At 46.4% G+C, this 13,737-nt stretch overlaps 1 protein-coding gene and 1 non-coding gene across 3 annotated transcripts in view; one reads left to right on the forward strand and one right to left on the reverse strand.

Annotated features, from left to right (window-relative positions):
• Nucleotides 1-13,737, reverse strand: part of GRIN2A (glutamate ionotropic receptor NMDA type subunit 2A) — a 430,691-nt gene that overhangs the window by 171,083 nt on the left and 245,871 nt on the right. For both annotated transcript variants that reach the window (XM_061152805.1, XM_061152806.1), the window contains one exon: nucleotides 2,959-3,551. In XM_061152805.1, coding sequence (XP_061008788.1) covers nucleotides 2,959-3,551 — 593 coding nt within the window. The remainder of the gene's footprint in view (nucleotides 1-2,958; nucleotides 3,552-13,737) is intronic.
• Nucleotides 2,339-2,410, forward strand: TRNAC-GCA (transfer RNA cysteine (anticodon GCA)). The gene has a single exon. It is a non-coding gene; the product is annotated as a tRNA-Cys (tRNA).

Genomic DNA, 13,737 nt, shown 5'->3' on the forward strand with positions numbered 1-13,737 from the left:
TGGGGCTGAAATACCACCTACAACATTGCTGCATTCAAAGCATGACTCCTGGAAATACCAGGCCAGCATTTCAGAGCAGTTGGACTTTGTTTTTAAGGAATGGAATTCAGGGTGGTCACTGGAGAGAGATTTGACTATCTTGCCAATTATCCTTCTCAAATTCCTTTTCCTGTATATGTTATATTTCAATTGCCCTACAATTGAGTTATGTTTCCATCAGAATCAAATATTCCAGCTGCAGGGCACTTAATGATGGAAAGTAAGAATTCATTAGCGCAGTCCTTGTCTTGGGCTGGCAGCAATCCTGACTCTGTAACATGCTCCCATGATTCACGCCAATTTATCTGAGTTCCTTCCTGATACTTGGGCAATTATTTAAAATGCTGAAAGTAGCAATGTAGAAACAAGATCTTTAAAGAGGGAAAGAGGAGAGGGGAAGGGAAAACTTCAAAGGGCCATGATTTCTTAACCCAAGAGTTAACTTTTCAGGTAAATGTCAATTTTAGGTAAAATCTTTAAACCATTACACACACACACAAACACACATACACATATTTAGCCCCAGACCAGAAATTATCTCTGAACTGTAGCAGATTTAAAGTCCTAAAACCTTCCAGAGACATTTTAGTGTTACTCTCTCTGTTAAGCCTGACTCTTTTCAATCCCATGGACTGTAGCCTGCCAGGGTCTTTGGTCCATGGAATTCTCTAGGCAAGAATACTGGAGTGGGTAGCCATTTCCTTCTCCAAGGAATCTTCCAGACCCAGGGATCGAATCTGGATCTCCCATACTGCAGGCAGATTCTTTACCATCTGAACCATCACGGAAGCCTGAGACATTTTAGAGAGATGTGTTATTCTTCGGGTAATAAACTCACCGGGTCTGTGCACTGAAATTTCTGATGACCAAAACAATTTCACCACTCATTCTGACAGTCATTAAGAAATTGCCAAGTGCTCAGCACTTGTGCTAAGCAGCACTTTTCAGGCATCACCTCATGTAATACTCATGACATCTCCTAGAACATTGGTTCTCCAGATCGACAACATCAACATCACCAGGAACTTACTAGAACTGCAAATTCTTGGCACCTAGTCCAGAGCTACTGAATTAGACACTCTGAGCATGGGGCCCCCAATAGGGCTATCCGATGCTTTATTTATCCAATCTTCATAATAATAGAAGTTTACGTTGTGTCAGATTTTTTCCATCAGAAACTAGACACTCTGAGAGCCTCTTGTTTTAACAAGCCCATCCAGTGACTCTGATGCACGCTGAAGTGTGAGAATCACCACCTAGAAAGTACTGTTATTATTACCACTTTGCAATGCACAATGGAGGCCCAGAAAGGTAAAATGACCTTTATTTTATAACCGTGTCTGGTTATGGTTATTTTATAACCATTTATAACCATAACCATATGGTTATTTTATAACCATAACTCATAACCATGTCTGAGTTACACGGAAAGTGGATGAGACACGATTCGAAGCCAGCAAGTCTAACTCCATAGCCCAGTCCCTTCATCACGGTGCTACCCTGCTCATTATCTAAGAAATGAGCATGGATTAAATCAGTCAACATCAGGCAAAAATAAGCACAATGAGCGTAGGAGTGATCCTTCCAAATCTCAACAGCTGAGCCACGACGACAGCCTGTAAAGACAAACAATGCTTCTCAGAAACATAAAATTTAACTTAAATGTCCACGAAGATGGGAGTAGTTAACTAAATTATGACACAGCCACATGATGGAATACAATGCAGCTTTAAAAGTGATGTTTCCCAAGATTTCCAGCAACCTACAAAGATACTTGGGATGTACGAAGGGAAGAAACTCACATACAGACTCCAAGACCAGGAGCACCAATGTGGGCACTTTCCCCAAAGTGTGACATGCTGGTGAGGATGTGGGAAGTTGAGTTGATTTCACACGCTGCCAGAGTGAACATAAGTTATACAGTTACCTTGTGGGACAATTTAACAACAGACACTTATAGTTTAAAATGCACATGTTCCTTGACCCCAAAAGTCTACTTCTTAGAAACAACTCTAGAAAGATACTTGTACATGTGTATGAAGAGTCAGGTCAGGGTGATCATCACTGAAGTTTAGTTTCTAATGGAAAAAGTCTGAAACAACATAAATTTCTATTGTTATGAAGACTGGATAAATAAACCATGGGATAGCCCTATTGAAGAACGCAGTATGTAGGTTACAAGAAATGTAAGTATTTCTATATCTATATATTTACATATACACATGCAGACCCATATATGTCTGTTCACATGCATCTGCACACGTATGAATTCATATGTATGGATACATACATCTGGGCTTCCCTGATGGCTCAGATGGTAAAGCATCTGCCTGCAATGCAGGAGACCCGGGTTCAAGCCCCGGGTAGGGGAGATCCCCTGGAGAAGGGAATGGCTTACCCACTCCAGTATGCTTGCCTGGAGAATTTCATGGACAGAGGAGCCTGTACAGTCCATGGGGTCACAAACAGTCAGACACAAAGAGTGACTGTTAGTCACTCAGTCAATACATACATCTATATATATTTACACATTTATGTACATGTGTGTATATATATACTGACACACACATATATAAACATATATATACATACATACTTAAGACATAACTATAGAGAGAAAGTGGATAGATAGATAGGTAGGTATATAGATCTCAAGTGTAGGTTTCCAAGGTATATTGTTGAGTAAAAAAAGTAAGTTGCAGAAAACCAAGGAAGGATGATGCTACTTAAAAACAAAAGGACATGAGAAGAAGAGGGGAAAGAACAAAACAAGCCAACAAATCCCACAGGCGGACACACAGCGTTCTCTATTCTCAGTGCACATTCTCAGCAGTGAGCATGTATGACTTAGTACTGAAACAAACAACCACGACAGAACGCTGGCTCCACTTTGGGGGACAAGCAAAGGGCCCTTCTTACTGGTGCAGCGTGTGCAGGGGGGCCTCCAGCTTCTCCGTCTGCCCATAGCAGCTGGCCTTGGCCTCGGGGATGTAGGAGAACTTGTCCAACATGGAAGACGCGGCCGTGGTCAGGATGCCCAGCCCGTCTCGCACCCTCGCCTCCAGACTGTAGTCCCAGTCGTCGTAGGAGACAGAAATGAGCCCCGATGGAAACTCTTTGGGGATGAGCTCTGTGTTCCCGGAGACCAAGCTGGGGACGATCCAGAAGAAATCGTACCCGGTGAGGCCGAGGGAGCGGGCCTCGCTTAGGATGAGAACCGCCTCATCTTTGGAACAGTAGAGCAAGATGACGGAAGAGTGGATCTTCTTCAGCTGGACTTGCGTCTTTGCGTCCTCAAAGGATGTGTCCAGCGTGATCACGTTCTGCATGTCCCAGCCCACAAAGCTGTTGTCCACTGTGGTCTTGATGAAGCTGATGAAGTCCCTGTAGCCAGGGAAGATGGTGGTCACCAGAGAGAAGACATGCCAGTCGTAATCCTGCATGATCTTCAGCATGACCGTGGCTTGCTGCTGGATGGACGCTCCAAATTGGAAGAAGGTAGACGTCGGATCCTGCCAAGGGGTGAAAAGAAAGCAAAACAGCAGATGAGGCAGAAGGCAGCTTACATATGACCATCTGTCTTCGTAGCTCCTTCCTAGAAGTGACGGGAAATAAATCCGTTGCCTGTTCATTCGCAAACATTCCTGAGCACCTACTGTAGGCCAAGCTCTGGAATAGATACCGGAAATGCAGAGATGAAGGAGGTCCCTGAACTTGGAGCCCAGAGCCTGTAACAGTGAAGGACATCTGTTAATTTGCCAGCTTCATTTTCTACCAGTTCATCATACCACCAACCCTTTGGGTCCCCCAGGGACCCAAACACTATCTGACCCCCAGACTCAGGACTGGAAAGTGAAGCCAGTAGAATTAAAACAACCTCAGGAGATAGGGGGAGGTTTGTGATGACCTGGAGTCTGTCATGTCTGGAGCCAATTACTCTAGACCTGCTGATTATGTAAGCCACACTTAAACTAATCTGAGCAAGGTTTCTCGGTCACTTGAACTTTAGATTCCTGTGAAATATGGACTGTGATAAACACCAGGTGGACATCTATCTGTTCAGTCAAAAAATATTTGCTGATCACCTAATTACATGGCAACAGCATGTTAGCGCTTGTGGAAATGAGGATCTATAAGACAGACACATATGGTCTCTGCCTTCATAGACGTGGAAGAAAAGTGAAGAAGAGTAATTTCTGATTGCTAAGAGAGGCATAAGGAGATGCTGAAGTTTCAAAAGAGGGACAGTGGACAGTGTAGTCAGAGGAGCCCTGGGGATACATCTTGACTGTTTCAGGAGCTGGAGATAAATGGGTGATGGCCTGTGATATAGGGGGATGAGATGATGTTGAAGAGCTTGGCAGAAACCCTATCACATACAGCCTCAGGAGCCATGTTAGATCTTATTCTGAGCATAAGGGTGAGTGCCTGAATGTTTACCCTGGAAAGTGACATGGTTACTTGTGTTGGGTTAAAGGGTCTCTCATAGTCCTAACATCTCCCCAAGTCATAACCCTGATCGTGACAGCAAATATCCGTTTAGAAAAAGAACAGGTGATGCACACAGTCGTGCCCTTTCCAAACCCTTAACTCATCAGATTTCTGTGAAGATCCTGTGAGGTTGGTACTGTGATTGGAAGGACTGATGTTGAAACTCCAGTACTCTGGCTATCTGATTTGAAAAGCCAACTCATTGGAAAAGACCCTGATGCTGGGAAAGATTGAGGGCAAGAGGAGAAGGGGGCGACAGAGGATGAGATGGTTGGATGGCATCACCAACTCAATGGACATGAGTTTGTGCAAACTCTGAGAGATGGTGAAAGGCAGGGAAGTCTGGCATGCTGCAGTCCATGGGGTTGCAAAGAGTTGGACATGACTGAGCTACTGAACAACAAGAACTGTCGGCAGTGGTAAATGAGCCTCAGGGTAGTCCATGGCGAGTCAGCATCCAAACTCAGATTTTGGTTCAACTTTCTGCCCTTCTCCCAAAATACCACCACTGGGGTCACTGAAGATGTGCATAAAGTAGGCACTTAAACCATGTCATGGACCCACTGGCATGGTGTGAAAATGAGGACTAAACAGACAGTATCAATCTGTAATATAGCAAAACAGGATTTGACAATTGTTGAGATGTATTTTTTTTCTGGGAACTGAAAGAATTTTCAAAGGGTCCTTATCATATTGCAGCCATACTTGCATTTTGCATTCTGTATTTACCATGTATGTTTAATACATCCTCAATTGTATGAATATGGCGATTCCATTTCATGCATGTGTGCATGTGTGTGTCTGTGAGTAAATGATTCCACTCATGTCTTTCAGAGCAATACTTTGTAGCTGTGCATGTCAAGTCTTTCAACAAGTCTGCATAATCTTCCCTGAGGATGCTCACTGAACAGAAAATTTTATCCAAAAAGGCTAAAAGCTACAGTTCTTAGAAATATCCCCCTTTTCCTAAAGTGCATGGTGTTTGGGGGGATAAATTGAGTGCAGCGTGGCCTGAAGGCAGAGAGAAAAAAACAGAAATAAATGCCTTTGGGTCCCTTTCAACATTACAGTTCTACGAATTTTACCTAATTAAATCAATTAAATTGGGTAACAGATTTAAAGACTTTGGATAATTATCTTTTTCCCTACAGTAGCTGTTGGAGAAATCCAATATTCTTGGATTGACTAATCACTTTAAATCATGCCTCAACAAGGTTGCTAACTGCTTAGGGGCAGAGATTGCTGTCCTCATCTGTGTCCCCCAAACCTGGCAGAAGCCTTGGCACATGACCCATCAGTAAATGGAGAGTGAGGGAGTGCATGAGGGGACAGATGTGTGAATGAAGCCTAAGAGAAATGTCCTTGATTTAAACACAATGTGAAAGGGGAGAATTCAGTATCCAAGCCTGCATTTTGTGTGACTCTCGAACATCATGTCCAAAAATTAGAAGTTTTCCACATCCTCATCCCACTATTCTGAGGAACCACTCCACGATCCAATGCCCAAAATATACCAGTGTATCCTTTATTGATAAAGAGGGCTTCCCTGGTGGTTCTGTGGTAAAGAATTCACCTGCCAACTAGGAGGTGTGGGTTCAATCCCTGGGTCGGGAGGATCTCCCGGAGAAGGAAATGGAAACTCACTTCAGTAATCTTGCCTGGGAAATTCCATGGTCGGAGGAGCCTGGCGGGCTACAGTCCACGGGGCCACAGAGAGTTGGACGTGTGGGATCTCAGTTCCCTGACTGAGGACTGAACACGTGTCCCTGCACTGCAGGTGGATTCCCAACCGCTGGACCACCAGAGGAGTCCTGGTCATTCACTCCTGACTTGAGCATCTCAACAATCTGCTTTGCTCATGGCTGCTTGATCGAAATTCCTAAAACACAGCTGTAACATACACCTCTCCTCTCCTCTGTAGTCATCGGTGGCTCCCGCAGACCTATCACATTCAATTTATTCTCTGTACTCTACCCCTTCACACACACCAGTCAAACTTTATAGTTGAAATAGCACGGGCTCTGGGGTCTATCAGACCTGAACTCAAGTCCTGGCCCAGCATTAACTGCCATGTGCCTAGTCATCAGTTGTGATCCTTTGGACTGTAGCCCACTAGGCTCCTCTGTCCACGACATTTTCCAGGCAAGAATACTGGAGTGGGTTGGCATTTCCTTCTCCAGGGGATCTTCCAGACCCAGGGTTCGAATCCACATCTCCTGCACTGGCAGATGGATTCTTTACCCGCTGAGCCATCGGGGAAGCCCAACTAGCCATGCGACCGTGGGGGACTACTAAAGTTTCTGGGATCTGAGTTTCTTTGCCTATGAAATGGTAATTGTGAGCACCATCCCACGGGGCTGCTATGAGGATAAGAAGAACTAGCAGGAGTAAACGGCTCATTGAATCCACGTCTGATTCCCACGGTTTAGGGACTCCCCTCCTCATCCTCTCATCTCCCAGTGGTCCCCAACCTTTTTGGCTCCAAGGATCAGTTTTGCAGAAGACAATTTTCCCATGGACCAAGGACAGTGGGCATGGTTTGGGGATGATTCAAGTGCATTACATTTATTGTGCCCTTTATCTCTATTATTATTACATCAGCTCCACCTCAGATCATCAGGCATTTAGATTCCAGACTGGGGACCCCTGCTCTAGATAGACCACATGGACACTGGCAGAAACCTAAGTGGGTCAGACCCTTATTCTATGTAAAAATGGTGTCTCCAGGCCTACTGACATGCTAGTTTTTTTGCATTCCCTCCTCCCTCCAAAACCAGTTCATCCAGCCCATTCATCCTGAGCCCAAGGGGCTGCACGAAGAGAGGGAAATGAAGAATCATGCTTTGGAGAGAAACCGTGGCTAACGTCCTTTATGGACCTCAGGCAGTCCATAGTGGACCCTGTACCACTTTCATTTCGATTGGCATCTGAAACTTAAACTTCAAAAACCATGGCGGACCAAAGGCAAAGCATACCCTTCAGAGGGATGAAAGCAAGAAGTTATTTGTAAAAGGAGACACAGACGTAAAGAACAAACTTTCAGACTCAGTGGGAGAAGAAGAGGGTGGGATGATTTGAGAGCATAGCATTGAACCATCTACATGACCAGATGTAAAATAGATAACCAGTGTGAATTTGACGTATGATGCAGGGCACCCAAAGCTGGGGCTCTGTGACAACCTGGGGGAATGAGTTGGGGAGGGAGGTGGGGGGTTCCCGAGGGAGAGAGGATATGTGTGTACCTGTGACCAATTCATATTGATGTATGGCAGAAACCAGCATAATATTGTAAAGTAATTATTCTCCAATTAAATTAAATAAATTTTTTAAAAGCATAATTGCACAGTGAGGCACAGAGAAGGCTTGTGTTTAGCTTTGGGATTTTCAAAGGTGGGTCTATGGATGGGCAGGAAGTGATGGGGGAGTCTGGCCACACACCTGGGTGCCAAATGGTCCTTTGTTTCAAGGCCCCGCATGTTCTTTCCAATTCCTACCTGGGCAGCAGAGGCTGACCCTCCTGCACATACCTCCTCCCACCATCACTCAGCCTGGCCCTTTCAGGCCCCACAGATCAGTCTGACCAACCCTGGCGCCGGCTTCCTCGGCAGCATGCCGCTGGGGGAGAGGAACAGATTTCAGACACCCACTTTGGTTCTGGAGCAAAAGCGGTTCCCTCCCCAAGTTCACGGCTCTGCAGAACCAGAACAAACCATTTCAAATGCAGATTCGAGGGGCAGGGGTGTATGGGGTTCTGGGTTTCTGCTTTCCACTCCATGCTCCAGTCCTGCCACGACTGCCATTCTAGAATACTCCAGACCTTGCTGAGATCCCGGGGTGAGACCTGACCCCACGGGGATCAAGGTCTGATGTTTAATAGAGTCTAAAACCAACTCTCACCACGCTCATTATCTCTTTGATTCTAACTATCCAAGAGATGAGGTGCGGCCAGTGGTTATAACCCTCATGGATGGCATTTCTCATAAAGACACAGGAAGAAGGTTAGATGATTTCCCTAAAATCCACATGACCCCACGCTGACAAAAGCTCACTTACTGCAAGATGTCAGCCAGTGTTTCTTTGCACACACCAGTGGCTTTCACTGCTGGCTGCACAAGAGAATCACTAGGAGAGTCATAAAAAAATAAAATACCAGTGCTGAGGCTTCGTGCCAGTCCAACTGAAACTGAATTTCTGTGACCTGAGTATATGAACGCCAAAGCTGATATATTTGCTTTTCCTCTGTCTTCTCTCAGCAGCAGGGTAAGCACTGCTCACGTTATTATCTTCAAAGCCTAGCGCCATGTATGACACACAGTAGGGGCCCAGTAAATATTCGGTGAGAAAAATAACTGAGCAGGAAACTCATCCCCAGGAAGCAAGAGAGAACTGGCTGCTAGTGTTAACCCTGAACCCATTTCCATGGCTTATTTTTCTCTGCCTGCCATGTGGGCACCAAAAACATAAAAGCATAATCTTGCAAAGGACCCAACAGAGATCTTGAAAGACTCCTTGGGAATTTGCTTTCCGCCTGGCTAAGCCCTGATGTACTTTCTGCTCCTCTTGTTGTGTATCAGCTGAGCTAGTAAGCATATTTTATTTCATTTTTCATGGATGAGAGGGAAAGTAGAAATGTCAAGCTTGAGGAGCATGAGGATTCAGATGAATAGAATGCTCACATACATGTAAGCTGGATCTGTTTCACTAGAGGATCTCTGTTCCTCTTATCATCTGGCTGCTACCTCCTCCATCATCATCATCAACATCACCACCATCACCATCTTCTTCAGCATCACCATCCATCCATCCTCATCTTTGTCACCACCATCATCACGGTCATCACCACAACTATTTATTCTGTATGCAGTTGTTGCTGTGTAGTCGCTAAGTTGTGTCTGACTTTTTTGCAACCCCACAGACCAGCCCGCCAGGCTCCTCTGTCCATGGGATTCTCCAGGCAAGAATACTGGAGTGGGTTGCCATTTCCTTCTCCAGGGGATCTCCTAAACCCAGGGATCGAACCTGTGTCTCCTGCATTAGCAGGTGGGTTCTTTCAGTGGGTTCTTCCCACTGAGCCACCTGGGAAGCCCCTCTATATATAGTGCAATGTGACATATAGTAGGAAGTATTATTTTTAAAGGTTAAAAACACTGGATCAGAGAATGTAACTTGCCCAAACCCACGTAGCGAGTACATGGCAGAGACAGGATTCAAGACTAGGTGATCCAAATCCAAAATCTGGCTGCTTAGCTACTGGGAAACACTGATTCCAGGTATGCAGAACAGAAAAAGGTGTGTGTGTGTGTGTGTGTGTGTGTGTGTGTGTGTGTGTGGTCAATACCACCACTAATCTTTCTTAAGGCACCCAACTGGAAAAAGAAAATTTCTCAGAGATGGGCAACCAGTAGCAATGACCTCACATCAGGTGTCAATCAGGGTATGCGTGAGACTGGAACTGAGCAGGAAAGTCACACCCAGGGGCCGTTTCCCCAAAGCACACCAGTTCCGTCACCCACAAACACAATATTCGACTCCAAGTGGCCTCCACCCATTGGGCCATTCTATGATCTATGTTCTGTCCCTCACTTGGCTCCCCTCAGAAGACATGGACAGGTTCTTCCCTCATTTATGGCTGTAGTTCACCACTTCTCAAGCCAAGCCACATCCATATTATCTTGATCACCTAACGGGTTTATTTCATTTTCTTTTCCCTGTCACACCTGCTCACGTTCAGACCCTTGGCAGTTCTCTCTGTAACTATATAAAAGGAGACTCTTGTCTGGAGCGCCTACCCTGATCTCCCCCTTCCCCCGCCCACCCCCCGCACTGCTGCTGGAGCTGTCTTTCTAAGGTTCAAGCTGGACCACAGGGCCCTCATCTTTACATTTTTCAGCAGCTCCAACAGCCTTCAGCATAAAGTGGAGACACACACCAACCCCATCACAGTCTGGACTCAAGTGTTTGGGACTCAGGATCTCCATCAGTACCTGTGAGGGGTCAGGGACTCCATGAACACGTGATAAGTTGAATTACTGAGAGAGCTAACTAAACCAAGTAATGAGTGTTTGTAAAGAAACCCAAAGGAAGTCTTCATACATTCCCCTGTCCATCATGTCCCCAAAACACACCAGCCCCATCTCCCACAGACACGGACTTCCACTCCAAGCAACCTCAGTGGACCATTTTATGATTTGTGCTCTATCTCCCATTTTGCTTTTGTCAGGAGCCGGTCCACCAGCATTTGTCAAAAAATAACCTAACAAAACCTTTCTCGGCACTTTCCCTCTCTTCAAATCAAAAGTTTAGTCTTAAGTTTCTGGTGATAGCTGGGTTCCCAGCTATGGTAGCTGAAGGATTTTGATCCAGAGACCAGGAGAGGAACATTTGAGCGCTTCACTCAGCGTCTGTGAACTAGCCACTCAGACTAAAGTGGGAAGGATGGGTGTTAGGCAATATAACTACAAAGAAGAGCAGTAGGATTTGGGTTGGAGCAAGGAACGAGCCACATAAAGCTACTAAGTCTTCAACTGTCTTCTAGCCTGGCTTTCCAATATAGCACCTACTGACCACGGGCTTCCCAGGTGGCGCTAGTGGTAAAGGACCCGTCTGCAGATGCAGGAGACACAAGAGATGCAGGTTCAATCCCTGGGTTGGGAAGATCCCCTGGAGGAGGAAAAGGCAACCCATTCCAGTATTCCAGCCTGGAGAATCCCCTGGACAGAGGAGCCTGGCGGGCTATGGTCCATAGGGTAGCAAAGACTCAGACACAACTGAAGCAATTTAGCGCGTACTGACCACACATGACTATTTACATTGAATTTTAAAATATGAAGGATAATAAAATATTTGGTTTCTCAGTCACTAACCACATTTTAAGAGGCTCACACTCTTCAAAGCTGATGCTCTCCCACCCCTACCAGTCCCACTCCAAAAGATGCCAAACCAGTTGGTCTGGGGTGGGGTCCAGAAGATATATAATTCCCTTGGGTAAATCTAATGTGCAGCCAAGATTGAAAACACTAACCCAAGCCTTCAGCATCCAACCCTGTAGCTACGTATCCACTCACCTGGGGGAGGTTTTATACCTTCAGATTTCCAGGCTCCATGCCACCTCCACTGAAGCATAGAGGAATCCTAGGATATATATTTACCCCTAAATACGCTAGTACATTGGCCACCTGATGCAAAGAGCCAACTCCTAGGAAAAGACCCTGATGCTGGGAAAGATTGAAGGCAAAAGGAAAAGGGGGCGGCAGAGGATGAGATGGTTGGATGGCATCACCGACTCAATGGACATGAGTTTGAGCAAACTCTGGGAGATAGTGCAGGACAGAGGAGCCTGGCATGCTGCAGTCCGTGGGGTCACAAAGAGTCAGACACGACTTAGCAACTGAATAATCAACAAACAAAGTTGAAGGACAGGAAGACTTGGTACTGCCAAGTCCAACTTCCCTATTTTCAAGGTAAGGAAATGGGGGTTCCAGGATCTTGGATGACCTGTGACAAACCTCACAAAAACCAGTGGGACAGCAGGAACAGACATAGGGCAGGGTGGGGTCTCTTGCCTCCTCATTCAGCATCTCTCTGCTGTGTTACGATGTTATCGTATGTGAAGTATTTCCTGCAAAGAGACCCCATGAGGAACGGGGCACGTGTAGCAGGCACACAGCTTTGCTGACAGCCTGCCCGCGATCTGCTTCTTACTGGAAGTGAGGTTTTTTGTTGTTTGTTGTTTTTTTTTAACCTAAGTCTCTATTTCCCCATCTGAAAAATGTCACTACCATAAAGGGTTGCTGTGTGTATTTTGAGAGGTAATATACATAAAGAAGAAGGGGACAGCAGAGGATGGGATGGCTAGATGGCATTGCCGACTCAATGGACATGAATTTGGGCAAACTTTGGGAGATAATGCAGGACAGAGAGGCCTGGCGTGCTGCCGTCCACGGGGTCGCAAAGAGTCAGACACCACTTAGCGACTGAACAACAGCAAAGTACATAAAGCGCCTGGCACGTTGGAGGGGCTCAGTCAAGGCGACCTGGAGTTAGTAGAGCTGGAGAGATGGTAACCTTGACCGTGAAGCCTCGTCTCATGTCCACCATGGCCTCCTTACTGCCCCACTTCCTACATATTCCCGCCTTCTGAGTTTCCAGCACCGTGATCTTTCCAGCCCACGCCTCAGCCCTCTGTGTGGTTGCCTGGGTGCTGAAAGGCACGCACCTTGCCTGCCCTTCAGACCAGAATTCTCAAGGACAGGAGCCCACGCCCTTCTGAGTCCTCATCAATCCCTTGCGTGGCACTGGGCCACGGCTCTGGGAATGAAACTGGGAGTAGCATTCCGAGTGTGCGAGGCTGAAAGGGGGCAGAGACGGAGACTAGTGCTTTATGTACTTGAGCGAACCTGCAGGGTCTACTGCTTTAGGAAGAGACGTTCATCTAGAATTGCCTTTCATTAATTCGGTGACTATTAACAAACTCCCGCTATGTGTCCAGCATTGTTCTAGGGAAGGGAATCAAGGGAAGGAGGCTTCCAAAGCGAAGATCCCCACTCTTACGAACTTTACATTCTCATGGGAGGAGATGGGCTTCCCTGATAGCTTGGTTTCTAAAGAATCTGCCTGCAGGGCAGGAGACCTTGATTTTGTCCCTGGGTTGGGAAGATCCCCTGGAGGAGGGCATGGCAACCCACTCTAGTATTCTTGTCTGGAGAATCCCCATGGACAGAGGAGCCTGGCGGGCTACTGTCCATGGGGGGCTGCAGAGAGTCAGTCACGAGTGAGTGACTAAGCATAGCACATGGGAGGAGATAGACGAGGAAGAAGGAAATCAGATGAGGCAGCAGTTCAAGTGGGGAGGGGTGGGGTGCCCTTTTTGATCATCTGGCCTGCTACCCTGGAGCAGATTGAAAGAAAATGAAGGAGGAGTTGTCAGCCAGGCAAAGCTGAGAAGTGGGTTGGGGGTAAGGAGAGCCCCCCAAGCAGAAGGAGCTGCATATACAAACGTAAGAAAGGGCCTGGCAGGTCAGGGAACAGAAGGAAGATCCGAGCAGTTGCAGTGGAATCCGCCAACGAGAGACGGTGGTGAGGAGTTAGGACAGGCAGCAAAGCCCACAAGACACAGTGTGGGCTCTGCAGATCATGGCAAGGGGGCTGGATTTAATTCCTATGTCCTTTTTATTCCAAAGAATTCCTCTGCTAAAGGCATCAGTAGTA

This window comes from Dama dama, chromosome 10 (assembly GCF_033118175.1).
Source record: "Dama dama isolate Ldn47 chromosome 10, ASM3311817v1, whole genome shotgun sequence".
Taxonomy (NCBI): Eukaryota; Metazoa; Chordata; class Mammalia; order Artiodactyla; family Cervidae; genus Dama; species Dama dama.